The 18202-nt window shown below is 41.4% G+C and overlaps 1 protein-coding gene across 1 annotated transcript in view; it reads right to left on the bottom strand.

The window, feature by feature from the left end:
* Nucleotides 1–540: 540 nt before the first annotated feature.
* Nucleotides 541–18202, bottom strand: part of ALDH1L2 (aldehyde dehydrogenase 1 family member L2) — a 68141-nt gene continuing 50479 nt past the window's right edge. The window contains exons 18-23 of the mRNA XM_045872693.3: nt 15846–15945; nt 15116–15214; nt 12643–12808; nt 10819–10924; nt 7673–7872; nt 541–5790 (exon numbers count right to left, since the gene is read on the bottom strand). Coding sequence (XP_045728649.1) covers nt 5735–5790; nt 7673–7872; nt 10819–10924; nt 12643–12808; nt 15116–15214; nt 15846–15945 — 727 coding nt within the window. The 3' untranslated portion in view covers nt 541–5734. The remainder of the gene's footprint in view (nt 5791–7672; nt 7873–10818; nt 10925–12642; nt 12809–15115; nt 15215–15845; nt 15946–18202) is intronic.

The raw sequence follows: 18202 nt of genomic DNA, 5'->3' as shown, positions 1-18202 counted from the left end.
GCTAAAAACAAAAAAACAAAACCACCACCTTATGAGGTGATTCTGCTTATATCCACTTCACAGATGAGCTGCTAAGTACCTTTCCTAAGGCCCCGCAATAGTAAGTGGTGGGGCCCGGTGTCACCGAGCTGGCCGCCCCCGGCCACTGTGGGCCCCCCAGTTGCTCTGCCAGCAGCACGGACCCCAAAGCTGTCTGGACCAGACCTCGGCCTGGCCACCTATCTCCGTTTCCCCACCTGCAAAATGGGGGTAACAGTCTCCCTCGTGGCGTTTTGGCAAGAAATGAACGAGTTGAAACAGCACATGGTTAGAACAGTGCTCAGTAAATGTGAGGTATTACGATGCGATAGGGATAATGCCCCGTGGTGGCAAGAATCTGGGGGGGAACTTAGTCAGATTATAGGTTCTAGGAATTTATCCTAGTTTACAGCTTCGTTCACAGATTTCTGTATAAGATTTATTGCGAAGTTTAAAAGAGTAAAACCAGCTATGTCTGGCATATGTGTAAATGTGCACCAATAGAGAACAAGTTAAAGCCACTGAACGTATGAAGAAGTATGTTTATTGACACAGAAGGATGCTTGTATATTGTTAACTGCAAAAAGCGGGTAACAAAAGTTACGTACAGTATTCTAGTAATTCTGTAAAATATATATTCATAGGGAAAGTTTGGAACAATCTCAAATGTCTGTGGTTATTTCCGCGTGGAGAGTTTATAGCTGAATCTTACCTTCCGATTTTATGTATTTTTACATAATTAGGTATTACTGAATGATTTTAAAAATCCACTTGGGTATCATTTGCAGTGATGATAATCACCCCATCCACCATGTCTCCTTTCTGAGAATCTCCTCCAGCCCAGGTTCCCCTCTACAGCTCTTACTTTCCTGGAGGGCAGGTATGGGGGAACCAGTTTGGCTTCTCAGCCTGTCTCTAGCCACTTGGCACGACAGCTCTTGGAGACAATGACAGATGCGCGGTGTGTTCTGTTCACCACCCGGGCCCTGATTTAGGCATCGGCAGTACAAGCCATCCAGCTTGGTTGAGACCACCAGCTTCTCTACCAAGGGTGCCTCTTCTGCCACTTAACAGCTGTGTGATTTGGGCAGGTTACTTAACCGCTTTCATTCGAAAGCAAATATTGAGCTCCTTGTACGTACTAGGCTTTGCAGATGCAGCATTGAACAAAGAAGCACCTGTCCATGAAGTTTACATTCTGATGGAGAGAGACTGACAATAAATAAATATGCCAGCTTGTGATAAATGCTATGAAAATAATGCAGGATAAGAAGAATAAATAGTGACAGGGCAGATGAGGTATGAATGCGGGGACTTAGAAAATCCGTCTCTACTGAGATGAGATTGGAGGTGAGACATGAAGGAAGTGAGGCAGCCAGCGAGGAGGTGGTACATAGGGAAAGAGGTGCAGGCAGAGGCAAAGGTGTGCTGGCACTGACTTGCACGTGTTCTGATTGCACGCAGCTCTCTAGTTTGCAGTCAGCCCTCGTGAGAGCATTTGTACACAGAAGTTAGCAATTGCTCCAAGAATCATTTCCCCCAGAGAACCATTTGGTAAATATTTACCAGCACGCCACTGGGAAGAGGAACAGTAAGTGCAAAGGCCCTGAGGTAACAGTTTGCTCGTCTGTTTGAGAAGCATCAAGGCAGCCGGGGTGGCTAGGCAGAACAAGAGGGAAATTCATAGGAGATGAAGTCAGAGGTAGCCAGGAAGCAAGATCGATAGGACTTTGTAGACCCCAGTAAGTACACTAGACTTTATTCTAATCGAATTGGGAGCCATTGGAAGGTTTGAGCCAGAGGAGTGACAGCATCTGACATAAACTTTGAACAGATCCACACATGGCAGAATCAGGAAGACAGGCTGGGAGACCTGTGCATAACCGGGATCAGTGATGAGGCTGGCTCGGTAGTCGGGGAGCTAGTAAGAAGAGCCCCCCTTGGGGCGCCTGGGTGGCTCAGTTGGTTAAGCGGCTGCCTTCGGCTCAGGTCATGATCCCAGGGTTCTGGGATCGAGCCCCACGTCAGGCTCCCTGCTCAGTGGAGAGCTTGCTTCTTCCTCTCCCTCTCCCTCTCCCTGCTGTTCTGCCTACTTGTGCTCTCTCTCTCTCTGTCAAATAAATAAAATCTTAAAAAAAAAAAAAAAAGATTTAGAAGAGCCCCTCAACTTACTCATTTTTCTCAGACGTTGTTAAGATTAAACAAGATAGCATTTACAAAGTTCTTACTTTAGAGTGTTCAGCACACAGGAGGCCCTCAATACATGATAGCTGTGGTTACTATTGACTGAAAAAAGGCCAATCCTGGGGGTGGAGAAGGGGTGCTCGTATCTGGCCAGGAAGGCAGATAATTTCAGCACCAAGTGGTAAGCACTGTGTTCCCGACAAGTGAGAGCATAGAGGAGAGACCCTCAAACCGAGCTGGGGGTAGGAAGCCACAAAGTGTGTTTGAGCAAAAGGTGACTGCTTTAGCAAAGGCAAGAGGAAGAGGATGAGAAGGGCCATAGAACCATTTGGAGTGTCCACACCTCCCCATGCAGGTGACAATGAGATCACAGCTTTATTCTTTAGCCAAATAATCTGTGATCTGAAAGAATAGTGATAATCTTTAAAAAAAATTTTTTTTTTATCTTAAGTAATCTCTACGCCCAACATGGGGCTCAAACTCAGGACCCCAATATCAAGAGTTGCATGCTCCACCACCTGAGCCAGCCAGGAACCCAGAATAGTGATAATCTAATTATTCCCGGTGTTAATTAAATCACCTGGTAGGCTGTGGATCATTATGTTCCAATTCAAATTCACTGGTCATGGGGCGCCTGGGTGGCTCAGTCATTGAGCATCTGCCTTCGGCTCAGGTCATGTTCTAAGGGTCCTGGGATCGAGCCCCGCATCGGGCTCCCTGCTCCGAGGGAAGCCTGCTTCTCCCTCTCCCATTCCCCCTGCTTGTGTTCCCTCTCTCGCTGTCTCTCTCTGTGTCAAATAAATAAAGAAAATCTTTAAAAAAAAAAAAATTCACTGGTCATTTTGTGAATTCCATGGAGCCTTGGATTCTGATCAGCAGTCAGATAAGAGACTCAAGCCAGTAGGAACTTTAGAACTTGCTATGGAAGAAGGAGTTGTTAATCTCCAAGCATGGGCTTTAGGAGATCTGTGAACCCCTTAAAGATACTTGCAGAATTAGGTATGTGTATGGGAATTCGGGTAGAAATGGCACAGAGGGGCTCCACAGCTTTTAGCGGATTCTCAGAGAGGAGTGTGGCCCAAAGAAGATGAAAAATACTGCTACGGAGATACGTAGTAGAGGGTAAAATGAGTCCAGAAGAAACAGACATGGTTTTGTTTGCCATTTTATCTATCATTAAAATATTTGGGGGCACCTGGCTGCCTCAGTTGGTTAAGCGTCTACCTTCGGCTCAGGTCATGATCCCAGGGTCCTGGGATCGAGCCCCGCATCGAGCTCAGCAGGGACCCTGCTTCTCCCTCTGCCCCTCCCCCTGCTTGTGCGCTTTCTCTCTCTCTCTCTGTCAAATAAATAAATAAAATCTTTTTTTTTTTTAAAGATTTTACTTATTTATTTGAGACAGAATGAGAGACAGAGAGCATGAGAGGGAGGAGGGTCAGAGGGAGAAGCAGACTCCCTGCCGAGCAGGGAGCCCGATGCGGGACTCGATCCAGGGACTCGATCCAGGGACTCGATCCAGGGACTCCAGGATCATGACCTGAGCCGAAGGCAGTCGCTCAACCAACTGAGCCACCCAGGCGCCCAATAAAATCTTTTTAAATAATATTTGGTAAAATGATATTTTAGTTCACATGAAATCAGTTCAAACGCATTTAAAAGTGGTTCCTTTATCATAAGGCCTTTGTCATTTAATTCAAATATGAACCGTCAATTTGGACTCAGAGAATATTCATTCCAATTTAGAATTTCATCTGTACCCAGCTCCGATGGTAAATGAGCTATTGTATATTAAATGAGCTAATGCTTACAGGCAAAATATGCTCTATTGATCATGCTGGGATTACACCTGGTATTCTTCCTTTTGGATGTTTTCTGCCTCTGATTTGGTTGTTGTTTGTTAATTGGTTCCCTTTCTGATAAGCTGCTGAGTCTGCAAAGTACCCGGTGTTCCCTAAGGGCTTCTCCAGAGTCAGAGATAGGAGTGCTTACTGAAATTTTCCTTTAGAAGAGGAGTAATAGAAGTTCATTGCTCAGACCGTCCTCCAATAACACTGCAATCCAGGAACTCACCTTCTCGTAACATGTGGATGGTAATAATTTACTCAACTATTTTTGGTCTGACAACAGTCAATTTTGTGAGTCCTGCATGGATTGTACGAATTCCCATTTCTTGGGTGCAGACTATGGTCCAAACAGCTTGTCAGGTGCATTATGCATATCATCCCATTGAATCCTTCCCACACCTAATGAGATAGGGACTTTATCCCCATTTTATAGATACCCAGGCTCTGAGATAGTAGGTAACTAACTTGCCCAAGATCACCCAACCAGTGGTCATACAGCAGATCCGGTAGGTAGAAAAGTGGAAACCGAGATGTTCAATGAATAACAAATGAGCTGCGGAAAGAAAAGCAATCCCTTTCCTAGTACCATTGCCATTTTTCATTATATGGCATTTTCCAGTGTCGCTGCCTCAAGCACCGTGTCAGAACAGCGGAGTATAGGAATCAATGACTCCTGAAAAGGATCGTAGGGAAATTAAGTCATCTAGTTAGTTTATCACAATATATTTTTAAAATAGTGATGGGGAAACAAAGTTAATTTTTTCTTGAGTACCATGAACATAGCACAATGCAAGGTACTTATATTATTGCATTGAATCCTCAGAATAAAGCTCCTGAGAAAGGCATTACTATCCCCATTTGACAGATAAGGAAACCGAGGCTGGGAGAAGTTGCTCAACTTGGGGAGAAGTTTCCCCAAGTCACATGGCAAGATGGTATGATAAGAACAAGACCAGCCTCCAAAGGCTATTTACACTCTATATCATACTGTAGAATTAACTTTTTAAAAGCCATTTATTAGAATTTAAGCTATGTGGGGCCAGAGATGATGTCATTAAATTCTGTCTATTCCTCAGAACATTACATAGTACCCCATACCTAGTAAGTACTCAAGCACTGTTTTGGATTGGTTGTCCATCACAGTGGGTTGAAAAGTAGAACATCAAAAGGCACAAAGATGTATCTTATTTCCAAATATGAAAAAAAAGGGAATTTGCTTCACATTCTTTACAAGATATACTGTTCCTTGAGAGCAAAATTATAGAAATTTTGCTCAGCCATAGGGATAGTTCAGAGGTTAAAACCTGCACATATGATACAAAGTTTCCCCCAAATGCACCTTGTGTATTATAACTGCTGATACGGACATTTTTCAAGAGGAACAACAATGGTTAGATTAGTCTTGGTGGGGAGGAAAAGCCACTTGGCGGTTTAGAAACACGTGGGATATACAACATAGTCAAACCCTAACAAAGACAAATCATTTTAAGGTATAAAAGGTGTATCAGAAAATATTCAGGCACAGGTGTAAATGCTTGGACATGTGGTCTTGACCCTCTTTATGGTCCATGTGTGCGTTTTTTGGCTCGTGGCTGGTACCTTTTCCCTCAGCACACCCAGGCTTCTGAAGTGTGTTGAGGGATCAGGAGTGGTGTCATCTGCCGAGGGTTCCCGATGATGGCCCTGCCCTAGTATTCCAGCGTCACCGTCTTGGTTTTGAGGTACTCGTTTAGAGCTTCCTCCCCTAGGGGACAGAAAAACAGTTCATGGACCAGTGAATGCAATGTCACCAGACTCTGGATGCAGATATAGGTGTATAGGTCAGTAATCAACTGGAATGTGGCCGAAGCCAGGGCTTCCCAAATGGTAAAGTTCATGTGAGTCACCCGAAGACCTTGGGAAACTGCAGATTCTGATTAAATCCAGTGAAGGCCCTGAGATTCTGCATTTGTGACCATCCCCCAATGATGTGGATGCTCGTGGTCCACAGACCACACTTCGAGGAGTAAGGGCTTAGACCACCGATCAGGTCTTCTGAGGAACAGTGCTGACTTGGTCAGTCTCCACCAGAAAACTTGCTCCCTTATTTCCCTGCCTGACAACAAGCTCTTCATCACTATCCTTTGCCCATTGAGGCTGAACAGAAGTGACCAACATAATGTCCTTTGGATTATATTAAATGAAGCAGAATTGAGCAGAAGAAAGAAAGTTTGAGATCCTTTGGTGTAATCTTATTTTAAAGATAATGTCGTTTTCCTGACTTACATAGTATAGAGAAGAGTATATCCAGGCTAGAAGATCAGTAGGTTTGCCTTTCTGTTTCTATTCTATTTTAAGCTTGTACAAACCATCGATTTCTATCACAGTGAAAGGGCACAAATACCACAGGGACAACTAATGAATATATGATCCTAGAAGTTGAGCTAAAACAAGGGTTCTTAACCTTAATGGAGAATTGCCCTGGGAAGCTTTTAAAACTCCTGATCCCAGGTCACACCCCAGACCAATTAAATCAACATCTTTGTATTTTTTAAAGCTCCCAGGTGACTCTAATCCAATGTGTGGCTAAGGCTGGGGAACCCCTGGGCTTAGGGAGTTTAAAATTGGGAGAGAAAGAAACCATTCAGGCAAATTCTATTGTTTTACAATAAACACCATTTACCTTCAACTCAATGGAATTTAAAAAGGGAGCTACTTTTATTGCTGCAAATACATTACCAAAACTCACCAGGAAAGAGAAAATGTAAAAATACCCCACATTAACCAAACTTAATATTAGTGGACTAATAAACCGATAAATCACGAATATTTCCATTTTTGAAACAAGCCAGACTGGCTGTGGGGAGTAAGAACATGGGCTTGGCAGCCAGACTGCCTGGCTTGGAATTCTCTTTCCAAGCAGTGACCTGCTGTGTAACTTTGGGCAAGTTACCCACCCTCTCTGAGCCCCAATTTCCCCATTTACAAAACAAGGATAATAATAGCACTTCCCTCCCAGGGCTATTGTGAGGGCTGCTTGTGCTGTTACAGGTAAAGTAGTTAGCAGAAGATCTGGTTCATGGTGTTCAAAGTAAGCTGTTACTTGAAATGTGATAGCGTCACTACCCACAAAGAATTAATTACCTTTTGGATTTTCTGCTATTCTAAATCTGAGTTCCCAGACTTGCAGAAAACCCTGCCAATTGCACTATTGATTCTGAAAGACTGCCAGGCAGCTTACAGACAGGATTTCTTCTTGGAACTAGCTGCGTATTGCCCTCCACCCATTTCCCTTTGTTGGTTTCACTTAGTCCCACGAAAGCTAAACCAAGTGTGTGCTGAATGTCAGGTAAAAAAAAAAAACAAGCATATTTTAGCTAACAGATATCGCCAGTGTTTCTTCTTCCTTTCAACATTAATCTTGTTCTTTGAAAAACACTTTTGCATGCAATTTGGGTACTTTTCTGTATGTACGTTAGCTAAAAATGTTTAACATTAAAACAGAGTTAGTACCCATATAAACCCAGATCCAACTGCTGTTTAGGAAATGTCCTTCGAAACAAGACAGGAGTGCTGCAGGAAACATCAAACAGACTTCCCTGTGACAGGCAAACAAAGGGAACATGGAGGAGAAAAGCAGAGCATACCTAAGTCTTTCCCAAAGCCAGATTGTTTCACTCCCCCGAAAGGGGCTGCCACATCCGTCTTGTTGTACGTGTTAACAAAAACAGTTCCTGCTTCTAGTTTTTCGCTCACATACATGGCTTTACTTATGTCTCTTGTAAAAACCCCCGAGGCCAGACCGTACTCTGTATTATTTGCTCGCTGCAACACTCCATCGATGTCCCTACAAGATGTTTTTAGGAAGACAAAACTTCATTGAATGTAAAGCAAATCATTTGCATTTTATGTTCTAATATTTCCCCCCTGCATGCTAGAAACAGAAAAACACTACTGAAAACTTGCTTAAATGTTCATGAATGAAATATTCCAGGCTTACACCAAAAGAAACTCCCAGGGAGCTATTGTAGCTCCAGTATTATATTTTTCATGTATATCATGCAATACCTTTTAAAATCTGAAGTCATCTTTTCCATTTTCTTCCTGGTTCTCCTTCATGACTTCTCACCTCCTCCCCCCTCCCTTGAGTCCCACTTCTAGATGTATTCTCAGAGCACCCCCCCCACTTTCCTTCCATCTCTCCAGATTTTGCATACAGTTCCAGGCTCATTCATTCAGTACCTCGCTCTAAAGCCTTCCCAGCTCCCACCAGTGTCACGGGGAAGGCAGTAGGGTGTAGCGGTTCAGTGAGAGGGCTCAGCAGCCAGGCTGCCTGGGTGACCTTGGGCAAATAGCTTCATCTCCACATGCCTTTGTTTATTGCAAAACATAGCAGTAATAATAAAAGGACCCTTGGGCGCCTGGGTGGCTTAGTTGGTTAAGCGACTGCCTTCGGCTCAGGTCATGATCCTGAAGTCCCGGGATCGAGTCCCGCATCGGGCTCCCTGCTCAGCAGGGGGTCTGCTTCTCCCTCTGACCCTCCCCCCTCTCATGGGCTCTCTCTCATTCTCTCTCTCAAATAAATAAATAAAATCTTTAAAAAAATAATAATAAAAGGACCTTTCTTGTTGTCGTGAGGATTAAATGAGCTAATAGTGCCTGGAACACAGTACAAAGCTCAATAAAAGTCAGTCATAATCAGGGAGCACATATTCCTCCAAACTCAGTATTTTGGTTTAACTCTTTGTGTATTTGTGTTTCGCCTCCCAACAACACTGGAAGCGCCCAAAGGGGCAGGGATGACCTCTTATTCTTCTTTATACCATGGTGTTAGATCATCCCATGAGAGTGAATTCAATTAATACAATTCAATAAAAGGAAATACAAATTATCCCTTCAATCATGATTTCCCTGCCTTTTGACTCAGTATGTTTGCACTCGCAAGTAAGTGGAGACGTGACCCTGTTCATCTCTCGGTTGGGTCCAGTTCCAATGTGTCTGTCATGGTAAGAGTATCTCATCTTTATGAGTGTCATCCTAATGTTTAAAACTGCATGAATGCTCTACAGCATGGCCAGGGAATGCAAGCCAAGTATTTCATCTGGCGTTCTGGCAAAGAAACAGGATCTGTCCCCAAACGGGAGGAAAAATTAATCGTGCTGAATTTTTTTTTTTTTTTTTTTTTGAGAGACAGCACAGGCTTCAACGTGGTGGCCTCTGAAGGGATTTTCCAGAGTAATCCTGACTATACACAATTTGAAGCTCGCACAAGAAATTTGGAACTGAACCTAGAGTGAATTGAGGCTCTGCTAAAACTCTCACGCTTCTGGATGCACTGCACATGCTAGAGACCCAAATATTTATTGACTAGCCTAAGGTAGAAAGATGGCTTTATGCCATTACTTATTGGGGACTACCGAGATGACACAGCTTCATAGGACACCTTGCCGACTTCTAGGAGAATAACAAGCATAGCAATGGCAACAGCACTGTTAGCAAACATGACTTATTTAATCCTTAGAATGACACAAAAGGATAGATGCTATTAATCACCCAATTTCACAAATAAAAAAACCAAGGCTCGGACCGGCCCAAGCCCATAGAGATAATCAGGTGCAGCGGCAGAATGCTGGGCAGACTCTACCCACTGCCTTTGGCTGCCTTTGGCCCTCTGTGGTTAATTGCCCATCTCCTCGTCTGTCTCCCTTATTAGCTGGTAAATTCCTCAAAGACAGGAACTGTGACTTATCTTGGTTGATATCCCCCAAACCTGGCTTCTAAAATCTGCATGTTTGGGGACCCTGGGTGGCTCAGTCAGTTAAGCTTCTGCTTCTGGCTCAGGTTGTGATCCAGGGTCCTGGGATCGAGCCCTGCATCAGGCTCCCTGTTCGGGGGTGGGGGGGGTCTGCTCCCTCTTCCTCTGCCCCTCCTCCCTGCTTGTGTTCTCTTTCTCTCTCAAATAAATAAATAAAATCTTCTAAAAAATAAAATCTGCATGGTTAACACAAAGACTATCCTATGGGGGGACTTCATGAGGAAAAGAAGGTTAATAGGGCATCCTTGGATCAGTGTGTCAAAAGTTGCTCACTATAGCTTAGTGTCCCCACATATGTCTTACAATATGTCTATCAAAGACCAAGAAGTCCTCTGAACTCTGTGTTCTGGCTTTTTCCACCTTCTCATTGGTTGAAGGAAAATTCAAACCAGAATTCTGAAGAATTTTGCCCAGTATACCATGAGAGTCCATTGTATTAAATATTCTTGTATGAGCTCAGTTACCATACGACACTCTCTGATATGCTAAATACTTTGGAAAGTTGCCTGCACTATAATGAACCATCATGGATAGTTGATTATATGGTGATTGTGGGCATTTTATAAAAAGTTGAGTATTAGGCTTTCGGGGGCATAATCCCCTATAAAGGCAACACTCTTTTCTTGGGAAAATCACATTTCACAGATGCTGCCTTCCCTAGGAATGTAAATGTGAAAACACTTATTTGTTATTCTTAGTTATTTATCTTGTTTGAGAGACATTTCAAGTGTTGGTTATACAAAAACTAAATTTAGTCAGCTATAATTCCATACTGTCAGCCATTGATTTAAGCTAAGAAGCAAAAATATATAACAATCTACATTGGTTAGCCCTCTCTTCTAATTATTGAAGTCAATTATTGTTATATAATTGAGCATTACATGTTCATTGATTTTTATGGTCTGTATAGAGCGCAATGGCAGAAGAAAAAAACACTTATCTAGTCAAAACCTGTTAAATTGTACCTGAAGAACATACCCGTTTTGGAACTTAGAAATGATCATAATAGGACCAAATGATTCCTCTTTGGCAAGATACATGTGGTCTTCCACATCTGTGAAAACAGTTGGTTCCATAAAAAAGCCTGTTTGAAAAACAGAAAAGATCATTAATTATAGGGTAATTAATTTTTAATTAATAGTTCTCTCATTTAATTACATCATAATTTTTTTTCCTTCCCTTCTGGGTCAATAAAACCAAGCAGACTTTCCTTTTCTTATTTGGCATTAGCATTCCTAGGTTCTTGTTTTTTTAGCTATTTATTACAAAAATTTGAAACAGTCAAAGAATAGAAAGTAGTATCATGAATCGAAAAATAAATATCTACTCATATTTTGCTATATTTGATTCATTTTTTCCCTTGCTGAAATAATTGAAAGCAAATTCCAGAGGTTATAACTTTCACCTCCACGTATTTCAGTACAAATCTGTAAAAAATAAGGCATTTTCTTACCTACCACGGTATGTTATCACATCTAACAAAATTAGTCCTAATTCCTTCTTCGTGACTTATATTTCCATTTTTTTCTCAATTGATTTCGTTGGTTCAGGCTTCCAATAAATTCTACACATTGCATTCACTTGTTAGATCTCTTAAGGGTCCTTTCATCTAGAACATTTCACCCCTAATTTTTCATGCTGCTGACTTGTGAAACAGACTGAGTCAATTGTCCTGCAGAGTACATTGCATTTAGATTTGTCTTTGTTTCCTTGGGATGACATTCAATGTGTTCCTCTATCCCCTTTATTTTTCGTAAATGGGAAGTTTGACCTCAAGACACAGTTGGATTCAGGTTAAACATTTTTGGCGAGACTACTGCAGAGATATGCCATGTGTTACACCTTGCATCCCTTGAGGGACACATCATACCCAGCTGTCCCTGCTTTTCTGTTGCTTAGGCTGACCAGTGTGGTTCCACGCGGTGAGAACTCCCCTTCTCTGTCGAAAAACTGTTTTTCTCCTTGAGACCGGCAAGCGATCTTGGCAGAGAAACTTTGGTACCTTGCACATTCTCAGCTCCCCATCAACCTCTCTCCCGATCACTTTAGCCTCCCTTGATGATAACTGCCTAATTCAACCATTTCATTCAATTAGGGGTACAGAGTGGTGATTTTTCTATTCCATCATTTTTTCTACATTAATTAGCAGAAATTTTTCTGTTAAAAAAAGTCTCCTTTATCAGCTACTCAGTTTACCCAGAAATTCAGTTCATACAAGAAACACAGCTACGTGTTAAAGTTTCCCCTTCTAATTATCAGTTTTCAGAGTAAGGTGTTAGAGCACAATCCCCCTAGAGCAGTGAAAAATGGGGTTTTGAAGTTGTTGTTTGTCTTTTTCTCCTTTGGGGTATCATGACATGTAGCCATCCCCGTATTTCAGTGACAGGTACGGCTTTAGACAATAGGAATAAATCCTTCCCAGGCTACCCTAGCTAAGATTAAATCTCACAGCTCCAGGAATCAAGGTCACCAGCACCAGAATGACATAGTTGTCCATTACACCTGTTTACCAGACCACCAAGGGCCTGTCACATCCATTTTGTGATTTGATTTCCACAGCCTTGTAAAGCAGGGTGCACACATCTCATCCCACGTTATACAGGAGGAAACTGAGGCTCAGACAAATTGTCATGTCCAAGGTACCCCAGCGTATAAGTGGCCAATCAGTATCCAGAAAAGAATTCCTGTGATCATAACATAAATGCTACTCTTTACTTTTGAGGCAAGATGGAGCTGCAGTGAAAACCGTTACCATCCATTCCACCTTCAGAAGCCAGTGTCGGGCTGTGGAGGTGATCTTACCTGGCCTGTGCACTTGTCTTCCCCCATACACCAAGGTGGCCCCCTCTTTAACTCCAGCTTCACAGTATTGCAGAAGCTTTTCCAGATGGGCCTGATGATTTTGGGGCCCATGATCGGTAGATCTGTCAAGTGGATCACCAATTTTCATCTTTTTAATTTCTTCCACCTGTTTGTCACCCGGTTCACAAAACACAATTGACTGTTAATAACAGTAACAGATACCCTCGGCTAGCTTCTACTGTGTGGTGGGTGTCTTACTAAGCTGTCAAGAGATGTGTTGTCTTTTAATCTTCACAGAAGCACTGGAGGTGGGTATTTATTATTTCCATCTTACAGATGGAGAAACTGAGGCTTCGACAGGTTTAGTGACAACCACTAAAGACAGTAGAGTCTTCCTGACTTGAAAGCCCCCTGTTAACCACTGAGTTCTAACAGACCGTAAGCTACAATGTTACATTCAAATTATCCTGAGTGTTAATCCATTAATACAGCAAACCTGATGTTCTGCAATTTTTGTTAATACAGCACCCTTGTGCTCTTCAGGGCAGAAGAAATTCTAAAATGGCCCCATGGTTATTTTTTTCTCTCCCCAGATGTAACAGCCTGCCCTTGTGAAATGTTCATGGCATAGCCGTACCAGAGGAATTGCTAGAATGTTCTGATGAAAAGCCATCTTTATTGTGCAATGTTCATCATTGACATCTCTCTGTGATGGTCCCTGTGCACCTCACTTACCTTAATCTACTTGTGCATTTTCTAATGCTAAGTCCAATTCTAATAAGAAGAAAGAATGAGAGTTACCATGACCCAGCAGGCCCATGAATTTGAATTTGGGCCAGGCAAGAATCCCTCAGTAAGTGCTCAAGAAATAGCTGCTGAATGAGTGAATGAATAGCAATTGCATCTGTGCAAGACATGTTTACTGATGGACTGATAAGGTCGACTCTTGACATTTCTGATCTCAGCATTTGAAATGTCCACACATTGAAGTTGTGAAAGCCTGTAACTTGTATTTTACTGAAGCACAAAATTGAATTAGAGGGATGTTTAGGAGGTAGCCACCGCCCACCATCTGCCCCTCCATATGTCTCCCGTGTTTTCCATTCTCACAAAGAAAGAATGCCTTTGCTTCTTGGGAATGGGGAGTGGGGGACTGACTGAAAAAAAGAAGCTGGGTGCTGGTTTTTCAAATATAAACAAATCCGTGATTAGTGTTACCATAATAATGCCATAGTTTATTATAGTTTATTTTAGCCACAGAATTCATCTTAATAGTTCTTTTTTTAAAAATTTTTTTAAGATTTTATTTATTTATTTGACAGAGAGAGACACAGCGAGAGAGGGAACACAAGCAGGGGGAGTGGGAGAGGGAGAAGCAGGCTTCCCACTGAGCAGGGAGCCCTGTGCGGGGCTCCATCCCAGGACCCTGGGATCATGACCTGAGCCGGAGGCAGACGCTTAACGACTGAGCCACCCAGGCGCCCCATTAATAGTTCTATAAATGCTTTTTGGTCTCATGTTTATAGAATCATGACCAATCTATAGGGGGTGAGTATGCATGTGTGTGTATGCATATCTATCTATCTATCTATCTATCTATCTATCTATCTATCTATCTATCTATCTATTATCTATCTATCAATCATCTATATATCTATCTATGTTAGTGGAGGAAATGATATTCTGTCCTCCTAACTGTATATTGAGGATTTGCAAGGATCTAGTTGTCTATCTCTTAGTCAAGTCAGGAATTTACAAAAATCTAGGAGTCCATCTCCCACAAGTGTCAAGGATATAATTTGCTATAAATGCAGAGCAAGGTATAGGTAATAAAAGCTCTTAAGGTTGTTGTTTTTTTTATAGAGACCTATATATTTTTACTATGAAAAATTATGAATACCTATAAAAGTAGATGATATAATGAAATGCCATATACTCATCACCCAGCTTCAACAATTACCAACTCATGGCAAATTTATTCCCCTGCTTACTTCCTCCCCTCCTGGGTTATTTATTTTTTATTATTTTTCTTTAAGATTTTATTTATTTATTTGACAGAGAGAGACACAGCAAGAGAGGGCACACAAGCAGGGGGAGTGGGAGAGGGAGGAGCAGGCTTCCCGCGGAGCAGGGAGCCCAATGCGGGATTTGATCCCAGGACCCTGGGATCATGACCTGAGCCGAAGGCAGACGCTTAACGACTGAGCCACCCAGGTGCCCCTCCTCCTGGGTTATTTTGAAGCAAAGCCTAGACATTTTATAATGTCCTCTGTAAATATGTCAGAAAGTAGCTCTAAAAGATAAGGACTATGTTGTTTAAAATATAAATACATACAAATATATAAATATTTATAAATATATATATATCATAGTACTAATATGACACCTAAAAATTCATCAATAATGTCAGAAGTCCTTTTCAGGTAAAAGCAGTTTCTATACAACTCCTAGACCAAATATGAAGATGTCTTACCACTCTTGTCACAAACTCATCGTGGATGGATTCTTCTACAAACAACCGTCCAGCTGCAATGCAATTCTCTCCTTTGTTGAAAAATACTGCCCCCATGCCCTTCAGCGGCAGAAGAGAAAATATTAACAGTACTTTGGATTGTCATAACATCACACACACCGAGAATTAGATGTTATTGGAAGACAGCAGACAAACAGGGAAATCATAGAAAAACGCAATGCCTTGGCCTATAGCTAGTGAGGAGAATTGCTTAGAGATACTTAGAATTTTTATCTAGCGTGTTTTTAGGGATTTTGTTTCTCTTTTATGCTTTTTGGTCCAGGAGCACTTTTAAAAAAATGTGGGTAACCATAAGGACACACCACTGAGGACAAATTTTATGTTGTAAGAAAATCTGCATTGTTCTATACATTTTGTATTACATACAAAATGTAATACTGGTATACCAAATTTTGCTTTTAAAATCTTGACATCAGTTTGTGTAAATCATGAACGTTTAGAAAGATTCTCCTGTCCCTCAAGTTTTAAAAACACCTTAATGATCCAAATTATAAAGATATTATTTTTAAAATTAAGTGCTTTGGGCATTCCCAAAATCTAAGCATCGAGAGAACAGTTTCTGTTTATGACCAGACAAAACCAAATCTCATGTTGAGATTTCTGATAAAAAGGGAGATGAGATGCGTTTTAGAAGCAGGCACCTATTTGGTGGGGTTTGACCCCCTCTTACCATTCTCACGGCCTTGTCAAGCTCACAGTCATTGAATATTATAAGTGGGGATTTGCCACCAAGTTCAAGGGAAACTTTCTTCAAGTTGCTCACAGCACAGCTAGAAGAAAATAAATGGGAAATGAGCATCCTCTTTCTCACCTTTTTACCTATAAGTTACCACTGAGCATGGAAAACATAATTGAACCTCAGAAATATTAAGAAAGGTATTCAAAGACCAAAACAGGAGTGGTAGAATGGTGGTAGTTGCTGAAGGCTGGTGATGAACACATGGGAGTTCATGACACTATTCTGTGTGCTCTGTATATATTAGAAATTTTCCATAATAAAAAGGTGTTTGTTTGTTTGTTTTAAATTCTGTGGGCAAATAATTAGAGATCCTCATGGGTAAATTTGAATTCTTGAGGTATAAGAATTTTGGTTACATAAAAGCCTCGTGAGGAATTTAACCTCTAACCAGATTCCTGGAGCATTGGGGAAACAAAATATCAATTTTTAGAAGCAGATTATTTATTTCTCCCTTACTCACAAAAGTACTGATATTGAAAACATTAAAAAAAAAAAACAAAATTCATGGGGCGCCTGGGTGGCTCAGTTGGTTGGGCGACTGCCTTCGGCTCAGGTCATGATCCTGGAGTCCCGGGATCGAGTCCCGCATCGGGCTCCCTGTTCAGCAGGGAGTCTGCTTCTCCCTCTCACCCTCCCCCCTCTCATGCTCTCTCTATCTCATTCTCTCTCTCAAATAAAAAAATAAAATCTTTAAAACAAACAAACAAACAAAAAAACCCAAAAAACAAAATTCATAAAGAAGAAAAAGAAATCACAAAATTCTATTCCATGTCTTGATGCCCATTGTTTTTACCATTTTGACATGATTATTTCTGGTCCGTGTCCAACCATGGCCTTTGCTTTATTTAACATGGTTGGGATCACCCAATATATACAACTTTATACCCTACTTTTCTATTTACCTTTTAACAACATTTTTCAGTGTTACTAAAAATTCTCTGTGCACATGATTTCATTGCACTCCACACACTGGCATACTTTAACCACCGCCTTATTTTGGACATTTAGATTGTCAGCAATTTTTTTTTTTTTAATGTTTTCTTTGCTTCTTATTCACTTTTATTTTATTTTATTTTATTTTATTTTTTTAAATACATAGATTTTTATTTTTATTTATTTTTTTATTCTTATGTTAATCCCCATACATTATATCATTAGTTTTAGATGTAGTGTTCCATGATTCATTGTTTGTGCATAACACCCAGTGCTCCATGCAGAATGTGCCCTCCTCAATACCCATCACCAGGCTAACCCATCCTCCCACCCCCCTCGCCTCTAGAACCCTCAGTTTGTTTTTCAGAGTCCATCGTCTGTCATGGTTCGTCTACCCCTCCGATTTCCCCTGCTTCATTCTTCCCCTCCTGCTACCTTCTTCTTCTTCTTTTTTTTTTTCTTAACATATATTGCATTATTTGTTTCAGAGGTACAGATCTGAGATTCAACAGTCTTGCACAATTCACAGAGCTTACCAGAGCACATACCCTCCCCAGTGTCTATCACCCAGTCACCCCATCCCTCCCACCCCACCCCCCACTCCAGCAATCCTCAGTTTGTTTCCTGCGATTAAGAATTCCTCATATCAGTGAGATCATATGATACATGTCTTTCTCTGTTTGACTTACTTCGCTCAACATAATACCCTCCAGTTCCATCCACGTTGTTGCAAATGGCAAGATCTCGTTCCTTTTGATGGCTGCATAATATTCCATTGTATATATATACCACATCTTCTCTATCCATTCATCTGTCGATGGACATCTTGGCTTTTTCCACAGTTTGGCTATTGTGGACATTGCTGCTATAAACATCAGGGTGCACGTACCCTTTTGGATCCCTACTTTTGTATCTTTGGGGTAAATACCCAGTAGTGCAATTGCTGGATCATATGGTAGCTCTATTTAGATTGTCAGCAATTTTTAAAAAAATGAATGTTACTGCTTTTTAGGAATTCATTTTATAAACAATTCATATTTGTCATTTATGTCTTGGTTTCTTACTTATGCTCCAAAACCAATATGGGCCACGGTTTTATTTTATTTTATTTTATTTTGTTTACTTTTTTTAAAGATTTTATTTATTTATTTGAGACAGAGAGAATGAGAGACAGAGAGCATGAGAGGGAGGAGGGTCAGAGGGAGAAGCAGACTCCCAGCCGAGCAGGGAGCCCGATGCGGGACTCGATCCTGGGACTCCAGGATCATGACCTGAGCCGAAGGCAGTCGCTTAACCAACTGAGCCACCCAGGCGCCCCTGGGCCACGGTTTTAGTACAGAAAATTTTTTTGTGCT

The sequence above is a fragment of the Mirounga angustirostris genome, unplaced genomic scaffold (genome assembly GCF_029215605.1).
Source record: "Mirounga angustirostris isolate CCGP_5_RB_7025 unplaced genomic scaffold, mMirAng1.0.hap1 SCAF_5, whole genome shotgun sequence".
Classification (NCBI taxonomy): Eukaryota; Metazoa; Chordata; class Mammalia; order Carnivora; family Phocidae; genus Mirounga; species Mirounga angustirostris.
This window is presented reverse-complemented; position numbering and strand designations above follow the sequence as displayed.